This window comes from Trichechus manatus, unplaced genomic scaffold (assembly GCF_000243295.1).
Source record: "Trichechus manatus latirostris isolate Lorelei unplaced genomic scaffold, TriManLat1.0 scaffold00045, whole genome shotgun sequence".
In the NCBI taxonomy this organism is placed as follows: Eukaryota; Metazoa; Chordata; class Mammalia; order Sirenia; family Trichechidae; genus Trichechus; species Trichechus manatus.
The window spans coordinates 2568426-2588159 of NW_004443981.1; the positions used below are offsets into that span (position 1 = coordinate 2568426).

The 19734-nt window shown below is 44.7% G+C and overlaps 1 protein-coding gene and 1 non-coding gene across 2 annotated transcripts in view; both read left to right on the forward strand.

Moving 5' to 3' along the window:
- The first annotated feature begins 12824 nt into the window (after positions 1 to 12824).
- On the forward strand, positions 12825 to 12931 carry LOC111820643 (U6 spliceosomal RNA). Its single transcript, XR_002824174.1, has one exon. It is a non-coding gene; the product is annotated as a U6 spliceosomal RNA (small nuclear RNA).
- A 4845-nt stretch (positions 12932 to 17776) lies between these two features.
- The window catches only part of KCNK13 (potassium two pore domain channel subfamily K member 13), a gene marked incomplete at its 3' end in the record, with an annotated part of 130094 nt that continues 128136 nt past the window's right edge, over positions 17777 to 19734 (forward strand). The window contains exon 1 of the mRNA XM_004376769.1: positions 17777 to 18277. Within this exon, the coding sequence (XP_004376826.1) occupies positions 17938 to 18277 (340 nt within the window). The remainder of the gene's footprint in view (positions 18278 to 19734) is intronic.

Consider the following 19734-nt stretch of genomic DNA (forward strand, 5'->3'; position numbering starts at 1 on the left):
TGGGTGCTTCTGCTCATCTGATCTGTGCCAGGAGGCAGGAGGGCAGATGCTGGAATCAGGCTGCTGGGCTGGAATCCCAGCTCTGCCCTTTACCTGCTGTCCCTTCGACCATGTTATTTAACTTCTCTGTGCCCTAGTCCCCTTACCTGTGAGGTGGGGCTAGTGATAATAACAGTGCCCATTTCAGAGGGTATTGTGTGTGAGTTAATACACCGGGCTCAGAGCTGGCCTGAACAGAGCGAGACCTGTACAAGTGACTGCTGCCCTACTGTGACTGTCCTTCCTTGTGTTGATCCTCATTTTGCTGATCAGGAAACTCGGGCTCAAAAAGGCAAAATGCTTGTCCAAGGTCATACTTCTAGAAAGTGCTGTTACCAGCATTTGAAACCATTTCAGCAGCATGAAAGCCTATCCTCATAACTGCTGCCTCTGCCGCCAGGTGGACCAGGTCCTGGGCAGTGCTATAGACCGGCTTCTCTGTCTAAAGAGATAGACCAGTGTGTCCCTAATCTATTGTGGACAGAAACTTCTATAGAACACAAAATCAGGTGCTTTTGTGTTACCATGCAGTCATATTGCTATGAACATTTCTAAGCACTTACTCTTACTTTCTGTAGTTATCACAGACTGGCCCTGGTCCCTGGACCACATGAGGGGTACCACTGCTCTAGGCCCGTCAGGACCTGGAGAGCCAGTCTGTAAACAAGCAGAAGTTCCATGGAATGAAATGGGTACATACATCCAGGTAACATTAAAGGAAGTCGTGGTCAAGGAACACACACCTGTAGGTGTCCAGGCCCAAACCCTGACAGCAGTCCTCCTGTGTCCCTTGCTCCGGTCAGGGAAGGACGGCTGAGCCACGCCAGCATAGATAGGCCCAGGAGGCGCCAGTACCATGTACTTTCTGGACACAGTGAATGGCACGCCTGGAAAGTAAAGTAATGCCCCAAGAATAAACAAAAACATTTGGGAACACAGAAAGCAAGTGATTCTACCCATCTGGTCTTTCCTTATGGGACTGACTAAATTACCCAAAGTGCTGAAAAAGAGCATCATCAAACACGCCTGTTAATGTTTTTGAGGAAACTGCTTCCATTTTTCTCTGGTAGGGGTTTAACAATTGTTTCTCCCTACCTCCAGAAACCCTCACCTCCCTCTGTCTGCATAAAGCTGTATGTCCCCTTCCAACCTGTTTTTCATCTCCCGCCCTTTCAAACTTCATGGAAACACATTGTCTGTTGACTTCTTATCTGCTGAGACTGAAACTTCACATAAAAGAATCTAACCTCCTCTCCATAAACTGCCAATACCGTCTCTGGAAGGTGTTCCTCTGCGTGTGGACAAAGGGAACTACAGCATTTTTCATACAAGTTTTATCTTGTTCCTTAGAATTCTTACCTAACATCCTTTTACTGAGATGGGCATGTAGCCAAAAGTCTAAATGAGATTTTCACACTAGATGAGTTTCATTCTGAATGCTGAAGCTTTTAAGAGACCTAAAATTTGTTGAAGGAGCCCTGGTGGCACAACGGTTAAGCGCTTGGCTGCTAATCAAAAGGTTGGTGGTTTGAACCCACCCAGCGGCTCCACAGGAGAAAGACCTGGCGGTCTACTCCCATAAAGACTGCACCCTAGAAAACCCCATGAGGCAGTTCTACTCTGTCACGTGGGGTCCCTATGAGTTGGGATTGATTCGACAGCACACAACAACAACAAAAAATTGTTGAGGCAGAGAATTGTCAACTCTGTCAAGGAGGTATATTACTTTGCAGATGAGGAATCTAAGACAAGATTATTTGTCCAAAGTCACACAGCTGGGAAGTAGCAGAACTGGGATTTGAACCCAGGCAGGTTAGCTCCAGAGCCATGCTGTGTTGTGAGGAATCAGGCAGCTAATGAGGTAGCTGTTGCCAAGCTCCAGCCAAGGAGCAGGCCTCGTGTGTATGCTGCGTAAGTAACTGTGTAAATACAAAACTGGTACACTGTAGTCACGTTAATAAATCATAGATGGCATGACAAAACCAACTAGCAGCAACATAAACTCAACCAGTAAATGTCGGTTAGCATGCAGGACTGAGCTGCTGAATCATTAAAGCCAGACCCGAGTGACAGTGGAGCAGGTCCCTTTCAAGTTAGAGCGTCGAGGGCTGAAACCTTTGCAATATTAAGTGTGTTCTATAAGATCCTCTGACTGAAACCATGCGGTTTCCATCGACTCCCTAGATCTAAAGCACAGAGTGGAAGGAGTAAAGTCAGCGTCAGAAGAGGGGGCAGCGGAGAAGGCGGGGGAGAGGATGAGGGAGGCAGCCCAGGAAATGGGACGTCTGGATATGCTAAAATGAAAACACCTCACGAGCAAACAGGGACCAAACCATTACAAGTTTTGGTACAATGTGTTTGTATTCTACCTTTTACAGAGTTCCAAGTGAATCTCTCTCAAAGCAGATTCCAGTTGATGCGTATAAATTACACTTTATTATCCTCAGGCCTACAAGAACTCCACTGAAACTACAGTCTAACAGATGTTTATGGTTCATGTACCTAAGGCACTTGATTCTGCTTCTCCTGTTCCCTGTATAGCAATGTTTTCAAAGAGCCCTGATGCCATTTATTAAGAACTGGAAGGATCTGGACCAATCTCCTCTTTAAACACATGTGAAGAAAGAGAAGCCCAGAAAGGAAATGCAAAGCAGAAATGATATCCATAGAACATTTATTGTGGGTCAGCTGTCGTCAGAGGTAACTTGATGTATATCTTTTTCACACTGTGGGGCAGGTGATACTGTCCTCATAGGAGAGGAAAATAAGGTTCAGATCACACAACTAGGTAATGAACAAGGGCTGTGCCTCTGATTGGAGCCCTGTTGGCACAGTGGTTAAGAGCTACAGCTGCTAACCAAAAGGCTGGCAGTTCAAATCTACCAGCCTCTCCTTGGAAACCCTATGGGCAGTTCTACTCCGTCCTAGAGGGTTACTATGAATCGGCAGTGGGTTTTGGTTTGGTGCTTCTGATTGGTGGGGCTGGGTTTGTCCTGGCTCAGCCAGCACATGTCCCTTTCCCGCCCCGTGGACACAAATGATGCCACTGTGTGGCTGTTTCCTCACAGGTACTTTAGAACTTAACATTATGACAACTGAACATTGGTTTTTAAAAGCCTCTGTATTTGTTATTAATATTTTATCAATATTTTTACGGAATAATACATTAATCAGGATTATTTTATAGTTACAGAAACCAGATTTAATTAACGTAAGCAATAAAAGAGGCTTTGGTGTAACAAAAAGTCCAGTGAGTGTGCTGGATCCAGGGTTATATAATGTAAACGAGACAATCTCCAGGTCTCAGCTCTGCTTTCGGGGATATGGGCAAGCTCTTTCCACCTGGAGGCTGAAATTCCCCCACAGCTCCAGGGTCCCATCTTCCTCCCTGCTCATCATTCCAGATGAAAAAAAAATAGTTCCTTCCCAATTAAAGAAGTTCCACGGAGTCGACTCCAACTCATGGTGACCCCATGTGTGTCAGAGTAGAACTGCTCCATACGGTTTTCAATGGCTGATTTTTTGGAAGTAGATCACCAGGGCTTTCTTCTGAGGTGCCTCTGGGTGGACTCGATCCAACTTTTCAAGATCCAACTTTTCAGTTAGCAGTCAAGCATGTTAAGAGTTTACACGACCCAAGGACTTCTGTTTCCCAATAATGCCCACAGTAGGGCATGCATCTGATTGGCCAGCTTGAGTCACATGTCCATTCCAGATGCAATCCCTCCAGATCATGGTACCACTTCTGGTAGAGGAAGGAGAGGGCAAGTGGGGAGTTCTCCAAAGACAAGTGGAAAGTACTCGATGTCCACTCCAGAGCAAGAAGTGTCTCTAGGTGAAGAATTAACACTGTATCAGAGGAATCTTTTTATGCTTCTTCCTTAAATAATAAGTGAAAAGTTTCAGATTTTATTCAAAAGCAACAGGAAACCAAGTCGAGAAATAAAAATCTTAAATTTCTCAAAAAAGCTACACAAATAAGTGAACCTGTGTGATCTGAGTGTTCTAGAACAGTGATTTTTCAAACCGTGGGTCACAACCCTTAGTGAATCATGAAATCCCTGTTAGTGAATCGTAACATCAATTTAGTGGGTCATGACCAGCACTTTTAATGAAATAGAGGAGAAAATATCCATGTAGCACAGAATATGGTTACTATTTTGTTTCAGTTTATATATTTGAGTCAGTTCTGGGTTGGTGTAAAGTGTATTCCTCCCCAAGTTTGCTAGCACACCCACCTGGAATAAAGACAGATGGTCAACTGTTTAATGGGATTTGACTGAGGCTTGCGAGGTAGCTCCAAGCTACAAGGCACTCAGGATTCCTTACAATTACCTAGTCCCAGCTCTGTGCCCTCCAAGCTATGTGACCTGAGGCAAGTCATTTAAGCCTCTGAGTCTCAATTTTCTCATCTGTAAAGCAGGATTAATACCTATCCTTGCTTCCCGGGATGGTTGTAAGGATCAAATGAAATGGTGCACCTGAACACGGCACAAACTCCATTAATTTATAATGATTATAATTTGTTTTCGGTAAGTAAAGTGCTTAGAACCTGCAGTCCTTCTCTGGGGCAGTTGTTAGTGCTGTCAAGTCAGCTCTGACTCATGGTGACCTTATATATGACAACAGAATGAAACGTTGCCTGGTCCTGCACCATCTTCATGATTCTTGGTATGCGTGAGTCCATTGTTGTGGCTGTGTGTCAGTCCCCCTCATTCCCTCATTTTCGCTGACCCTCTACCAAACATGATGTGCTCTTCTAGCAACTGGTCTTTCCTGATGAGCTCAAGTCTCTTCATCTTTGCTTCTAGGAGACATTCTGGTTGTATTTTTCCTAAGACTGGTTTGTTCGCTCTTCTGGCAGTCTACAGTATAGTCTTTACTCTTCGCCAACATCACAGTTCGAGCGCTTGCACTTAAAGAATAATTAATTCAAGTGTAGAAATTAAAACACATGCCTTTTGAAGGACTAGCATCTTCCCACAAATACTGCCTCCAAACTACTAAATGCAGGTTGTCTCTGGAAGATGGGGTAGAGTTAACAAGTCCTGCCGGCAGCAGAGTGGCCAGTAGGCACTTGGATTCTGCAGGAATGGGGCTCCTTCATCCACAGGTCAATCTCTCAGAAGCATCCTGAAGGATTCCGAAGAGCTGACCTGCATACCTCGTCTCTGAAGACACTGCCCTGAGGGCTGCCTCAGAGAGAAGGGTCAGCATGCTGGTTGGCTGGGACTGGGGGTAGGGGCGTGGACTTTCTGAGTCCATGTTAACGTGAACCCCAGGGGTGAGTCCATAGCTGGTGAAGAAGTAGAGAGGAGATGTGGGCATGGATGGATCTGAAGAGCCATTAGGTTTTGGGAGGGAGCAGCTGGGACTGTAGGCATAGTGAAGCCCCCTCTTGCAGAGTGTTCTTACATCATCACCGCCTCCTCACCCTGCAGCCCTGCTAGGAAGAACTGAGCATTTTGTTCAGGTGCCTAATATAAACTCACTGAGGAGGCCCAGTGAAGGGATGGTCTGAGTGGGCTGGGAGAAGCAGGGAAAGTGGCTCGGGCAGCTGCGTTCTGAAGCAGGTCTGGTAGGGAAGAGCCATGACAGGCTGTGGGGGAAACTTTCCAAGGGAGAAGGTAAGCCGGGGCCGAGTATTCATGGTCAGGTAGGGAGTGAAGAATGGGCAGGCTGGTAACAGGCCACTGACGGGCTTGGGGAGGAGCTGCTGGAGAGAGGGGTCACCTGTGTGGTAGGGGTAAGACATGCTTTTCTAGACATTATGAGAAGCTCCTAAAATTGCAAAGAAAGGATGTATAGCCACCTTTCTTCAATATCAAAACAACGTGGCAGGAATTAATAATTTCTTACTTGGCCAAGAGCTTTGCTGTTTATAGGTTGCATTCATGCAGCAAATATTTGAGTGCCTAATATACACCAGGCACCCCCACTTCACCCCTGGGAGGAAGTCTATTTTATAAAAGAAGAAATTGAGGCTCCAAGAGGTATGTGAACCTGCCTAAGGTTGTGTTCTTGAAGATGGTGAGATTCAAGCTCCCCCTTCCTGAACTCCTCTGATAACCTTACCCTAGCAGGCTCAAGAAGGGGTCTTGTTTAATTGCACTTAGACTGGCTGAGCCTGCTTCTAGGTACGGGAATGGGCCCTATGGACGTAATTACCCACTTAACACCTTTCTAGAGACAACCTGGGGACACTTCTGAAGGGCCCAGCCAGAGTCCTAGCTCCACTTTTTCATTCCTTTCCTCTGTGGCCCTCCAGGACACAATTGTCAGTGGATGGCCTGTCCACTTAGTCTCTGAGTCCTGTTCTTGGGAGTGGTACCCCAGCTTCTCCTCAAAGTAGGAGAACTAAGTGGCTGTTAAAAAATAAGTGCAGGGGTGAAGAGAGAGGACTCACTGCAAAGGAGCATGAGGGAACTTTTTGGGGCGATGATAATGTTTCTATAACGATTGTGGTGTTGGTTACATTTTACAAAACTTGAATTGTACACTAAATTGGTGACTTTTACTATATGTAAATTATAGCTCAATAAAACTGAGTTAAAAAAGCGGAAAGAATGTACAGTTTAGATTTGTGCATTTCATTGTATATAAATTTTACATCAAAAGAAAAATCATTGGACCCTAGTTAATGATATTTATGCTGAAGTATTTAGGGACAAGAGTGTTTGTCTGCAATTTACTTTAAATGCATCAAAAATAAGGTGTATTAGTGGATGTACAGATATATGATAAAGCCATTATAAAAAAACAAAACAAAAAAACAAACCCATTGCCGTCGAGTTGTTTCCGACTCATAGCGACTCTATAGGACAGAGTAGACCTTCCCCATAGGGTTTACAAGGAGCGGCTGGTGGATTCAAACTGCCAGTTGTTTGGTTAGCAGCCGAACACTTAACCACTGTGCCACCGGGGCTCCAGAACGACTATAGTGAAATGTTAATCGTACAGTCTAGGTGATAGATTTACAGGTGGTCACAACAGTAACCTCAGGTTTCCAGTAGGGTCAGATAGCTCCTATTAGACCAACGCTTTCACAAATAAAAACTATAAGCTCTAGAAAAAATTTCTTTAAAAACCAACTACCTAAAGGTACTGAAAGTGAACAAAAACAGGCAGAAACTGGAGGGGGGTCAACAACTGGAAGAAGGGCACCAAACTGGGTGAGTTTCCTGTTTTTTAACCAGTTTTAACCTGAGGACAGGACTCATTCTGTGCCATACAAGGCAGGTAAACCTCCAGTGGAAAATCTACAGTCCTTGTGACTTTGAAAACCAGAATACAGGGTTTGGAGCAACCAACACCTCTGGAAACTGAACAGAAAGGAGGGTGCCAGAGAAGGGATCCCCAAATTCTGTGTATGAACTGCTCAAATCTCTGGCTGACCACTAAAGTACATGTGCACAGCACAGATAAGGCTGAAAGAACTGAACTAAAAATTGAGCTACTGCCCACTGGAGGGGAGACAAGAGTTTTGAGCATCTCAAACTGTCTTTAAAAAGTGTTTTCAGAGGAACATAACAGAATCCAGAGTTTCTACAACACATCATTCACAATGTCTAGGATACGATCCAAAATTACTTGATATATGAAGAAACAGAAAAACATGGACCATTCTAAAAAGAAAAGACAAGTGAGACCAACGCCAAGAAGACCTAGATGTTGGCATTAGCCAGCAAAGATTATAAAATAGCTATTATAACTATGTTCAAGGGTATAAAAATTTTTCTCATGTTGAATGGAAAAACAGTAAATCTCAGCAGAGTAACAGCAATTATTTTAAAAGAACTAAATGGAAACTTTAGAACCAAAAATACAATATTTGAAATTAAAAGGTCCACTGGGTGGGCTTAATAGCAGAATGGAGATGACAAAGGAGTCAGGGAACTTGGAGATAAAATAACAGAAATTATCCACAGAAAGAAAAGATGGGGGGAAAATGAAAAGGAATTAGGAACCTGTGGGATAATTTCAAAAAGTTTAATTTATATGAAACTGAAGTCCCAGAAGAAGAGATGGTGTGGAACAGAGAAAATATTTGAAGGTATAATGGCTGATATTTTCCCAAATTTAATGACACATAAATTTACAGATTCAAGAAGTTCAATGAATAATATGCAGGATTAATATGAGGACAACCCCACCTAGGCACATGATAGTCAAACTACTGGAAAGCAAACATAAAAAGAAAATCTTGAAAGCATCTAGAGGAAACTGGGGAGCAATGATTTGAATGATCACTGACCTGTCATCAGAAACAATGGAGGCCAGAAGATCATCCGACAACATCTTTAAAGTGCTGAAAGAAAAAGAAATTACTCCAGAAACCTACATGCAGTGAAAATATCCTTCAAGAATGAAGATAAAATAACCACATCTTCAGATAAAGGACAACTAAGAGAATTGTTGTCACAAGAATACCTGCACTACAAGAAATGCCAAAGGAAGTTCTTCAGGCTGAAGGGAGACGATACCAAAGGGAAACTCACCTTCAAGAAAGAATAAAAACCATCAGAAATGGTAAATATCGGGGTAAATATAAAAGACAACTTCTTTCTCTCCTTTAAAATATGTATGACTATGCAGTACAATGGGTATCTCTTATATATGGCCTTTCTGGCCTTGGGTTTATAATTCTGCCAAAGATGATTGGCTGGCCCACAGCCTTGCAGGGATTGTTTAGTCTACTAAGCAAATAGGGTACGTAAAACCACCTAACAGGATTAAGTTACCTTGCAAGAATTGGTCTATTACTATGCAAATTAAGTGACTGTGCCTAGCAAGGGGATTGGTCAATTTGTGACCCTGGTGGGAGGACCATGACTTGAAATTGACAAGAAGTAGGCTTACATAAGGGCCAATCTCACAAAAGTTGAGGAGGACCTCACTACCATCCAAAAGAGCCTGGAGTGGAGCATGTCCTTTGGACCTGGGGTCCCTGTGCTGAGAACCTCCTAGACACAGGAGAGAGAGAGCTGTAAAACTGTAGATGGCAAGAAATGGGCAACCACAGCAGAGCCCAGCGACAGAAATGGCAGCAGCAGTACGAGTGGCAGGAACCAGGAGACCGGCGCAAGGAGGCTGCAGTATGACCTTGCCAACCCACAGAGCAGGAAAGAGCTGTGCGCCTTCAGACAGGAGGCTTGCTAGCAGAGTGGGGTACCTCTGGACACTTGTCAGGGGAGCTAAAGAGCTGTTACACTTGCCCGAGAAGGGCACAGGCCGAGAGAAGGCCCAGAGGTGGGCACAGCCAAGGAGAAGCTGAGAGCTGTCCTGGTTGGAAGGCGTCCTGATGACAAACTGTATCCTATCTCCTGACTTGTATCCTGTTACTTCCAAGTTGATCCTGATTCCAAGCTGTAACCTGTTATTTACCTAATAAACCCCATAATTGTGAGTTATGGTCTGTAAGTTCTATGTGGCCATTGCAATGAATTATTGAGCTCAGCAGAAAAGTAGAGAGTGTCATGGAGGATGGCTGATGTCAGAAATGGTGAAACGTTGGGAGAGTGGAGGTATGTCTGACCTCCACCTCATAGGAATCAGCTTTTTGGTGGTGAGTCTCCTCCCACCTCATGAATTTAGACGGCTTCGGATGCTAAATTCCAGACTGTTCAAAATAAACACTAAAAAATTGTGTTGTGGGGTTTTAGCATATGTATGTCTAATTTGCATGACAACCTACCACAATAGTATGGGACAAGGAATGAACCTATGCAATTGCAAGGTTTCTGTATTTTACATAAAGTGATACAATGTTAACTCTGATCAGACTGAAAAATTAACGACTAATATTGTAATCTCTAGAACAACCACTTAAAAGAGAGCTAAAAATCTTATAGATAGAGTTGTTAAAATAGTTAATCCAGAAGACAGGAAAGAAGAAAGGGGGTTGGGAGACAGTTGGGACAAACCTATAGTAAAATGAGAGACCTAAATCTAGTCCTATAAATACATTAAATGGAAATGGTTTCAACCTATACTAAGATGGTAGCCACTAGCCACATTAGGTATTTAAATTAATTAAAACTAAATCAAATAAGAAATTCAGTTCCTTGGTTGCACTAGCCACATTTCAAGTGTTCAGTAATAACCACCATATTAGAATATTAGCTCATATTTGGCAAGAAGAAATAGAATATTTTCATCATTGCAGAAGTTCTTTTGTACAGTGTTGGTCCAATCACTTCAATTACAACCTGGAGATTGTTAGAATTGGGAGGTGGCAGGAGACAAGACCTAACTATATGCTGTCTGTGACAAAACACTAAATATATAAATAGATAGGTTAAGAGTAAATGGATAGGAAAAGATACCATGCAAACGTTAAGCAAAAGATGACTGTGGTGACTAGAGTAATATCGGATGAAGTAGACTTCAAGACAAAGAGAATTACCAGAGATGAAGTGGGACATTTCATAATGATAAAAGGGTCAGTATGTTAGGAAGATATAATCATATATGTACATTTACCCAATGACAGAGTTTCAAAGTACATGAAAAAAAAAAACTGACATAACTGAAGGAGAAATAGACAATTCTAGAATCATAGTTGACTTTAATACTCTTCTCACCAATTGGTAAACTAACTAGACAAACGTCAGTGAAGACATTTAAAGAAAGAAATGACACTTTCAATTACCTTGACCTAATTGATATTTATAGAACACTAAACCCAACTACTACACAATACACATTGTTTTCAAGGGCACATAGTACATTCACTAAGGTAGATAATACATTGTTGTTGTTGTTGTTAGGTGCCATCAAGTTGGTTCTGACTCATAGTGACCCTATATACAAAAGAACAAAATATGGCCTGGTCCTGCGCCATTCTCATGATTGTTGTTATGCTTGAGCCCATTGTTGCAGCCACTGTGTCAATACATCTCATTGAGGGTCTTTCTCTATTTTGCTGACCCTCTACTTTACCAAGCATGATGTCTTTCTCCAGAGACTGATCCCATGTCCAAAGTACATGAGATGAAGTTTTGCCATCCTTGCTTCTAAGGAGCATTCTGGTTGTATTTCTTCCAAGACAGATTTGTTCGTTCTTTTGGCAGTCTATGGTATAGTCAGTATTCTTCACCAACACCATAATTCAAAGGCGTCAATTCTTATTTGGTCTTCCTTATTCATTGTCCAGCTTTCGCATGCAAGGTAGACTATATACTGGACCATAAAACAAGTTTTAATAAATTTATGAAGATTGAAATTATACCGAGTATCGCTCTCTGACCACATTGGAAATAAGCTAGAAATAAATAATATGTACAAGGGTAAAAACCAGATATTTGGAAATTAAGCAACACACTTCTAAGTAATTCATGTGTCGAAGAAAACAGAAAATATTTTGAACTAAATGATATGAAAGTACAACATACTAAAGTTTGTGGTATGCTAACAAGGAAATTCATAGCTTTAAAATACTTTCATTAGAAAAAACCCGAAACCAGACCCATTGCTGTTGAGTTGGTTCTGACTCATAACGACCTTGTAGGACAGAATAGAACTGCCCCATAGGGCAGCCGAGCGCTTAACCACTGTGCCACGAAGACTCCATTAGAAAAGAAGGTCTAAAATCAAGTGATCTAACCTTCCACCTTAAGAAGCTACAAAAAGAAGCAAAGCAAACCCAGTATGAAGTAGAAAGAAGAAAATAATAGAAAGTGGAAACCTCAAATAGAGTTTATGGAATTTATCTCAGAAATGCAAGGTTGGCTTAACATCAGAAGATCCATCAATGAAATTTACCATAGAAACAGCATAAAGGAGAAAACCATATATCATCATTGCAGTAGATGCAGAAGATAAAGCATTGGACAAAATTTAGCACCTATTCATGATAAAAAAAAAATCATAAAATTAGAAAAAAAAAAAAAAAACTTTCTCAACCTGATAAAGGGCATCTAAGAAAAACCCAGCACTAACATCATACTTAATAATGAAAAGCTGAAGACTTTTCACTAGGATCACAAGACAAGGATATCCGCTTTTACCCTTCTACCCTTCTATTCAATACTGTACTAAAGGCCCTAACCATTGCAGTAAGAAAAGGAAGTAAAAGAGAAAGATTTGAAAGGAAAAAGTAAAACGGTCTACATTTACAGATGACATGACCGTTTACCTAAAAATTCCTAAAGAAATCAACAAAACAACTAGTAGAAATAATGAATTTACCAGCATTGCAGGATACAGGTTAAATTGCAAAAATAAATTATATTTTTATATATTACAGTAAAGTGGAAAGTGAAATTTTAACCTTCCATTTACAATAGCATAAAAAGTACTTTTGAATGAGTTTACAAACGATTTATAAGATCTCTACACGAAAATGACAAAACATTGCTAAGACTGAGATAAATGGAAGGCTATATCTCATTTGCAAATTGTTACGATCTCAATTCTCCCCAAAATAGATTTCATACAATCAAAATCCCACAAGGCTTTTTTTGATTATATTAACAAGTTCATTCTACAATTTTTATGGAAATGTAAAGGTCTTGTAATATCTAAAGAAATCTTGAAAAAGAAGAGCAAACTTGAAGAACTCATACAACCTAACTTCAAGACCTACTATAAAGCTACCGTCATCAAAATAGTGTGGTATTAGCATAAGGGTGGACAAGTAGATCAATGAAAAGAATACAGATTCCTAAAATAAACTCACTCATATATGGTTGATCATATATGGCTGATTTTCAGCAAAGGTGCCAAGATACTTCCCTGTGGAAAAGAGTCTTTTCAACAAATGGTACTGAAAAACTGGATATTCAGTGCTCGCTTTGGCAGCACATATACTAAAATTGGAACGATACAGAGAAGATTAGCACGGCCCCTGCGCAAGGATGACACGAAGAAAAAAAAAACTGGATATTCACATGGACAAAATAAACCTTAACTCTTGTCTCTCATCATAAACATAAGCTCAAAATGGATCATTCTTCTTGTTGTTAGGTGCTGTCCAGTTGATTCCAACTCATAGCAAGCGACCCTATATACAAAAGAACGGAACACTGCCCAGTCTTGTGCCATCCTCACAATCGTTGCTATGTTTGAGCCCGTTGTTGCTGCCACTGAGTCAATCCATCTGACCAAGGGTCTTCCTCTTTTTCACAGACCCTCTACTTTACCAAGCATGATGTCCTTCTCCAGGGACTGATCCCACCTGATAACATGCCCAAAGTACGTGAGACGGAATCTCGCCATCCTCACTTCCAAGGAGCATTCTGGCTGTACTTCTTCCAAGACAGATTTGTTTGTTCTTCTGGCAGTCCATGGTATATTTGGTATTCTTCAACAACACTATAATTCAAAGCACCTATTCTTCTTCAGTCATCCTATTCATTGTCTAGTTTTCACACGTAGATGAGGCGATTGAAAATATCATGGCTTCTGTCAGGCGCACTTTAGCCCTTAAAGTGACATCTTTGCTTTTTAACACTTGAATGAGGTCATTTGCAGCCAATTTGCCCCATGCCATATGTCATTTGATTTCCTGACTGCTGCTTACATGGGTGTTGATTGTGGATCTCAGTAAAATGAAATCCTTGACAACTTCAATCTTTTCTCCATTTATCATGATGTTCCTTATTGGTCCAGTTGTGAGGATTTTTGTTTTCTTTATGTTGAGGTGTAATCCATACTGAAGGCTGTGGTCTTTGATCTTCATCAGTAAGTCCTCTTCACTTTTCAGCAAGCAAGGTTGTGTCACCTGCATATCGCAGGTTGTTAATGAGTCTTCCACCAATCCTAATGCCACATTCTTCTCCATATAGTCCAGCTTCTCGAATTATTTGCTCATCATACAGACTGAATAAGTATGGTGAAAGGATACAACCCTGACGCACACCTTTCCTGACTTTAAACCACGAAGTATCCCCTTGTTCTGTTGGAACGACTGCCTCTTAGTCTATGTACAGGTTCCTCATGAGCACAATTAAGTGTTCTGGAATTCCCATTCTTCAAAATGTTACTCATAATTTGTTATGATCCACACAGTCAAATGCCTTAGCACAGTCAATAAAACACAGGTAAACATCTTTCTGGTATGAGTGTCTGCTTTCAGCCAGTATCCATCTGACATCAGCAATGATATCCCTTGTTCCATGTCTTCTGAATCTGGCTTGAATTTCTGGCAGTTCCCTATTGATGTACTGCTGCAACTGGTTTTGAATGATCTTTGGCAGAATTTTACTTGCGTGTGATATTAATGATATTGTTAGATAATTTCCCCATTCTGTCGGATCACCTTTTTTTGGAATGGGCACAAATACGGATCTCTCCCAGTCGGTTTGTCAGGTAGCTGTCTTCCAAATTTCTTGGCATAGACAAGTGAGCACCTCCAGCGCTGCATCATTTGTTGAAGCATCTCAATTGGTATTCCGTCAATTCCTGGAGCCTTGTTTTTCGACAATGCCTTCAGTGCAGCTTAGACTTCTTCCTTCAGTACTATTGACTCTTGATCATATGCTACCTCCTGAAATGGTTGAATGTCAGCCAGTTCTTTTCGGTACAGTGACTCTGTATTCCTTCCAGCTTCTTTTGATGCTTTCTGTGTTGTTCAATATTTTGCCCATAGAAGCCTTTAATATTGCACTCGGGGCAATTTTTTCTTCAGTTCTTTCAGCTTGAGAAATGCTGAGCTTGTTCTTCCCTTTTGGTTTTCTAACTCCAGGTGTTTGCACATTTCATTGTAATAAATGGATCATACACCCAAATATAAAAGCTTAAACTTTAAAACTTCGGGGGGGGGGATGGTAAAATCTATGCAACTTTGGGAAAGTAATGATTTCTTAGTATACCAAAACTAAAAGAAAAAGATGATAAATTGGGCTTCACCAAAATTAAAAACTTCTATCTATCAGAAGATATCTTTAAGAAAATAAATAGCCAAGTCAGAGACTGGGAGAAAATATTTGCAAAATACATATCTGAAAAAAGAAAAAGACTGGTATTCTGAATATAAAAAGAATCCCTATAACTCTAATAGAAAAGAAACCAATTTTTTTTAATGTACAAAATATTTGGACATAAAAGAAGTTATAAAATGGCCAACCAAGCACATTAGTCATCAGAAAAGTGTAAGTCAAAATGACAGTGAGACGCCACTAAAATTAAAACGACTGATAGTGTCAAATAGTTCCAAGGAGGTGCCAGAACTCGCATACATTGTTAGTCGGTACAACTACTTTGGAAAAAAGTCACGCAGTTTCTTATAAGACTACATACACACCTACCCGTGACCAGCAATTCCACTCCCAGATATTTACCCAAGACATATGAAAACACATATCTGCAAACACTTGTACACGAATGTTCCTAACAGTATTCATTATGAGAGCCCCAAATTGCAAACAGTCCTAGTTTCTATCAATAGGAGCATGAATAAACTATAGTACACTTCAAACAATGGGAAAGGAACAAGTGATTGAGACACGTAACATGGATAAATCTCAAAAACATGCTTAACACAAAAGTACATAGTTGTATGGTTTCATTTACATGAAGATCTATAACAGGCAAAACTAAGTTCTACAAAGGCAAACTATTAGGTGGTAGTGAAGAACAGTGGCTGCCTGGAAGGAACGTGGAGTAGGACTTAATGGGAAGGGACATAAGGAAACTGGCCTGTTGGTGATGTTTGGTTGACACGTTGGATAGGTAGGTGGTTGGTTTGCACAGGTGTGTGCATTTGTCAGAACTCATTTAATTGTACACGGATTTTATTGCATATCAATTTTACCCAAAAAAATAGGTAAATAAATCTTGAACTCTGGGTAATGATATGCAGATAGAAGTTTAAGGGGGGTTGTATTAATGTCTACAATATACTTTGAAATGTATCCAAACAAGTAAGACGGATTAATAGATGGAAAGAGGAATGGATAGATGTGTAATAAAGCAAGAATAGTAAAATGTTCATTGTAGAATCTAGGTGATAGATTTATTGTTGTCCATTATAAAATTCTTTCAACTTCTCTGCATGTTTGAAAAATTTTTGTAATAAGATGGAAAAAAATAATTGCAGGACTCACCTTGGATGTATACTCGTGCTGGGCTAGATAGGAGGGGCGTTCGGGAGCGGATAGCTTGGCGAGAGTAGTACTAGCAGCTTCAGGGTTTGTGGTGGCAGATGTACTGGAATTCGGAGCTGCGTGTTTATTTGAAATCCTTCGGTTTTACTAGACAGGCAGCCAGCCCTTCTGTCTCTGCTCCTGGTGAGTAGGGCGTGGGGGGAGCTCTGAGCCTAGCAGCACTCTCTCGACGCGGGTAAATTCTGCTTACGTCGAAAATTCCACGCATCCATCCGTTCACATCTCCATACTCACGCTCCCGCATCCCCTGAGTGGCTGATTCCAGAGTGTGGCTGTGTACACGGGTGGGGACGAGATGTGCCTGAAGGGGGCAGAGCGCCCTCTCCGGCCCCACAAGGGTCCATGCAGGTCAGTTAAGCACCGACCTGCGTCTTCACCCACTCTCGGATCTGCGCTTCGGGGGTGGGAACGCCAAAGTCCCGGCGTCTGCCCGCGGAGACTAGCGAAGGGGGCGGCCCCGCGCGGCCCGGAGGCGGGCAGCGGGGTGGAGTCGCCGCCGCTGGCAGCCGCGCGGCTCCACCTGTTGCAACGTCGCAGCTCGCCTACCCGGGAAGGCAGAGCGAGCGCGGACCTCAGCTCCCCGCGCGCTCGGCAGGGCAGGGCCGCAGGAAGGAAGCGGCCCGGGGACAGGACCCGAGGGAGCGGCGCAGAGGGGTCGCTCCCTGGGAGGTGAGAGCGCGGCCCGCGCGGCGCCAGCGCGCCTGAAGGGCGAGGGTCTCGAGGAGGGGGCCCTGGGCGGTCTGCAGAAGACGAGGGGAGCACACTGGTCCCCTCCCCAGGGGAGTCAAAGCGCAAAGCCGCTATTCGCCCAAAAACTCTGGCGTGCTCGGGGGCAGCGCAAGCCGGGAGGAGAAGAAACTGGCGGGAGTCACAGTCTTCTAGCCGCGCGCTCTCCAGGAGCCGGGGCTGGCTCGCTGAGCACGCCGACACGTGGAGGCGGCGGACCCAGAGGCCAAGGGCGTTCTGCCGGGGTAGGGCGGGGAGGCTGCCGGGGGGCGGTGCGGGGGCGCCTAACTTCTTTCGTTCCCCCATTCCAACCTCCCTCGTCTCCCTCTCCAGCCGGTGCGCCCACTGATGCAGCGCAACGTCGGGGCCCGGCGGGAGGTCGGAGCCCGCCGGCGCCGCGCCGTACAGCCCCGCTGTCCGTGCGCCTGTGCTGGACCCGGTCCAGCCTCTAAGCCCAAGCAGCCGGGCCGGTGACCCAGAGGCCAGTGACTGGGAGCCCCGGATCCATCTGGGGAGGCACCTTCAAAACCATCAGCGCGAGACCCGGCGTCCTTCCAGTCGGCGCTGGAGAAGCGATGGTCAAAGGGACCGTGACTCGGGGGCTCCGCTTACCGGCTGGCGTCCGGGCTCCTGGACCTTCGCCTGGGGCGGAAATTCAAGTTAGCCCGAGCCCACCCTGAACACGCACCACGCCCCTTCCCAAAGCTGAGCCTGGCCACCAGGGCGCCGGGCTGAAACTGAGCACCCGCATTCCCGCTCCCAGCAGAAGCGGACTCTGCGCCTGGGCGCTCGGAGTGGTGGCGTTCTGGACAACTTCAGGGCGGGCGGGGCGGGGGCGACAAAGCGGATTTGAAACTCGGAGTCAAGGCGGACGTGAGGAGCTGGCGACGCAGGAGCGGCCGAGGCCGCGGCCAAGGGAGCCACGCAGCCTAAGGGAGCGCCCGGCGGTGAGGGGCGAGCCCGGGGCGGGCTGAGCGCGTGCCGAGCCTCGACCTCCCCTGAGGCCTGGGCTAGAGTCACCCCGTGCCTACCCACTCCGGCACAGGACTGCCCCCGGAGCCGGGCCATGGCCGGCCGGGCTGGCGGCTGCAGCTGCGGCCCGGGCCACCTGAACGAGGACAACGCGCGCTTCCTGCTGCTCGCCGCGCTCATCGTGCTCTACCTGCTGGGCGGCGCCGCCGTCTTCTCGGCGCTAGAGCGGGCCCACGAGCGCCAGGCCAAGCAGCGCTGGGAGGAGCGCCTGGCCAATTTCAGCCGCCGCCACAATCTAAGCCGAGACGAGCTGCGCGGCTTCCTCCGCCACTACGAGGAGGCCACCGCGGTTGGCATCCGTGTGGACAACGTCCGCCCGCGCTGGGACTTCACCGGCGCCTTCTACTTCGTGGGCACTGTCGTGTCCACCATAGGTAAGTGAGCCGCGGAGAGGGAGCAAGAGTGGCTGGACTCGCTGGCATCATCCAAGTGGCCTCCACTCCTTCACGCCCCAGCTGGCACTGCAGGGCGGGACCACACCTCTCAGCCACCTCAGTGCCCAGCTGCTCGATGCTCGACCATGTGAGACGTTGCCTGCTCAAACAGGTGGTATTGCCTCTCTGCTACTCTAAATGTGATCTGTGGGCTAGCAGCATCGGCATCACCTGGGAGCATGTGAGAAATGCAGGGTCCCTGGACCCTTCCCAGACCACTTGAATCCGAATCTGCATTTTAGCAAAGTCCCCAGGCGATTTGAGTACGCCTTAAGTCGGAGCAGGAGACCCTGGGTGGTGCGAATTGTTAGTGCACTCAGCTGCTAACCAAAATAAAGGTTTAAGCCCACCCAGAGATGCCTGGGAAGAAAGGTCTGCCGATCTATTTCTGAAAAATCAGCCACTGAGAAACCTGTAGAGCACAGTTCTAGTCCATGGCAGTGGGTGTGGTGGTAGGAGTTGGAGAAGCTGCCCTAGGAGACTCAATCTAATTAAAGAGACAGGTTTTGCGTTAGTGGGACTTTGGGGAGAAAACTTACAGATAGGGAGCGTTCAAAGTTTACTGAGTTAGTACTATGCACAAGGTATTGTACTAGCCTCGGATCAGCTCAGCGGGGTACACCCAAATAAAAAACATACTTTCTCCTTGACTTCAAAGTTACAGAGAGAAATCAGATATAATACCAGATTGGAAGTAAGGAGGCAAAGTGCTAATGAGGATTCAAAGGAGGGAAAGTGTTTTCCCACTAGGAAGAGTCAGTAAAGAAAAACCTTTGGGTTGAACCTTTAACATTCAGTATGATTTGAGTTTGGGACTAAAGTGATTGCGCTCTAGAAGGGGAGGAGGAGAGAGCGGGCTTCAGGAGCCCCATGAGCTGGCTGACCAGGTGGAGCAGTGGAAGGAAGGCAAGGAAGGGCTCCTCGCTAACAGGATGGAGGAGTACCTTCACTGCCAGACTAAGGACCTGGGACTTATTCTGGAGGCAATTGAGAGCCATTTAGGGTTTCTGAGCAAGGGTGTGGCATGGTTACAGCCAGTTATGGCTTTATTCTCCAGCAGAAGTAAAAAGGTTGGGATCTTTGCACTACAACCCTAAAAGACTGTTAACCTTTAAAGGATAATCAAGTGGTGAGACTAGCGGGGGATCCTATAGAAATTCAGAGGAAAGGAGCTTTTTGGCAGATGGAGCAGAGAAGAGGGCTTTGAAAGGCTAGACAGAGAGAAGTGGAGTGGCTGTTAGAGTACCAGGAGCTGTGAAAGGGGCTCACAGTGGAAAACAGCACAAGGTGCCTGCTGGGTGCTGCACAAGGACGGCTCCTGGGCTCTCTAGAGGAACCTGTCAATGAGGTGAGGGGCAGGCCAGGTTCCTTGAGGCTCCGGGGCACAGGTGTGTTAT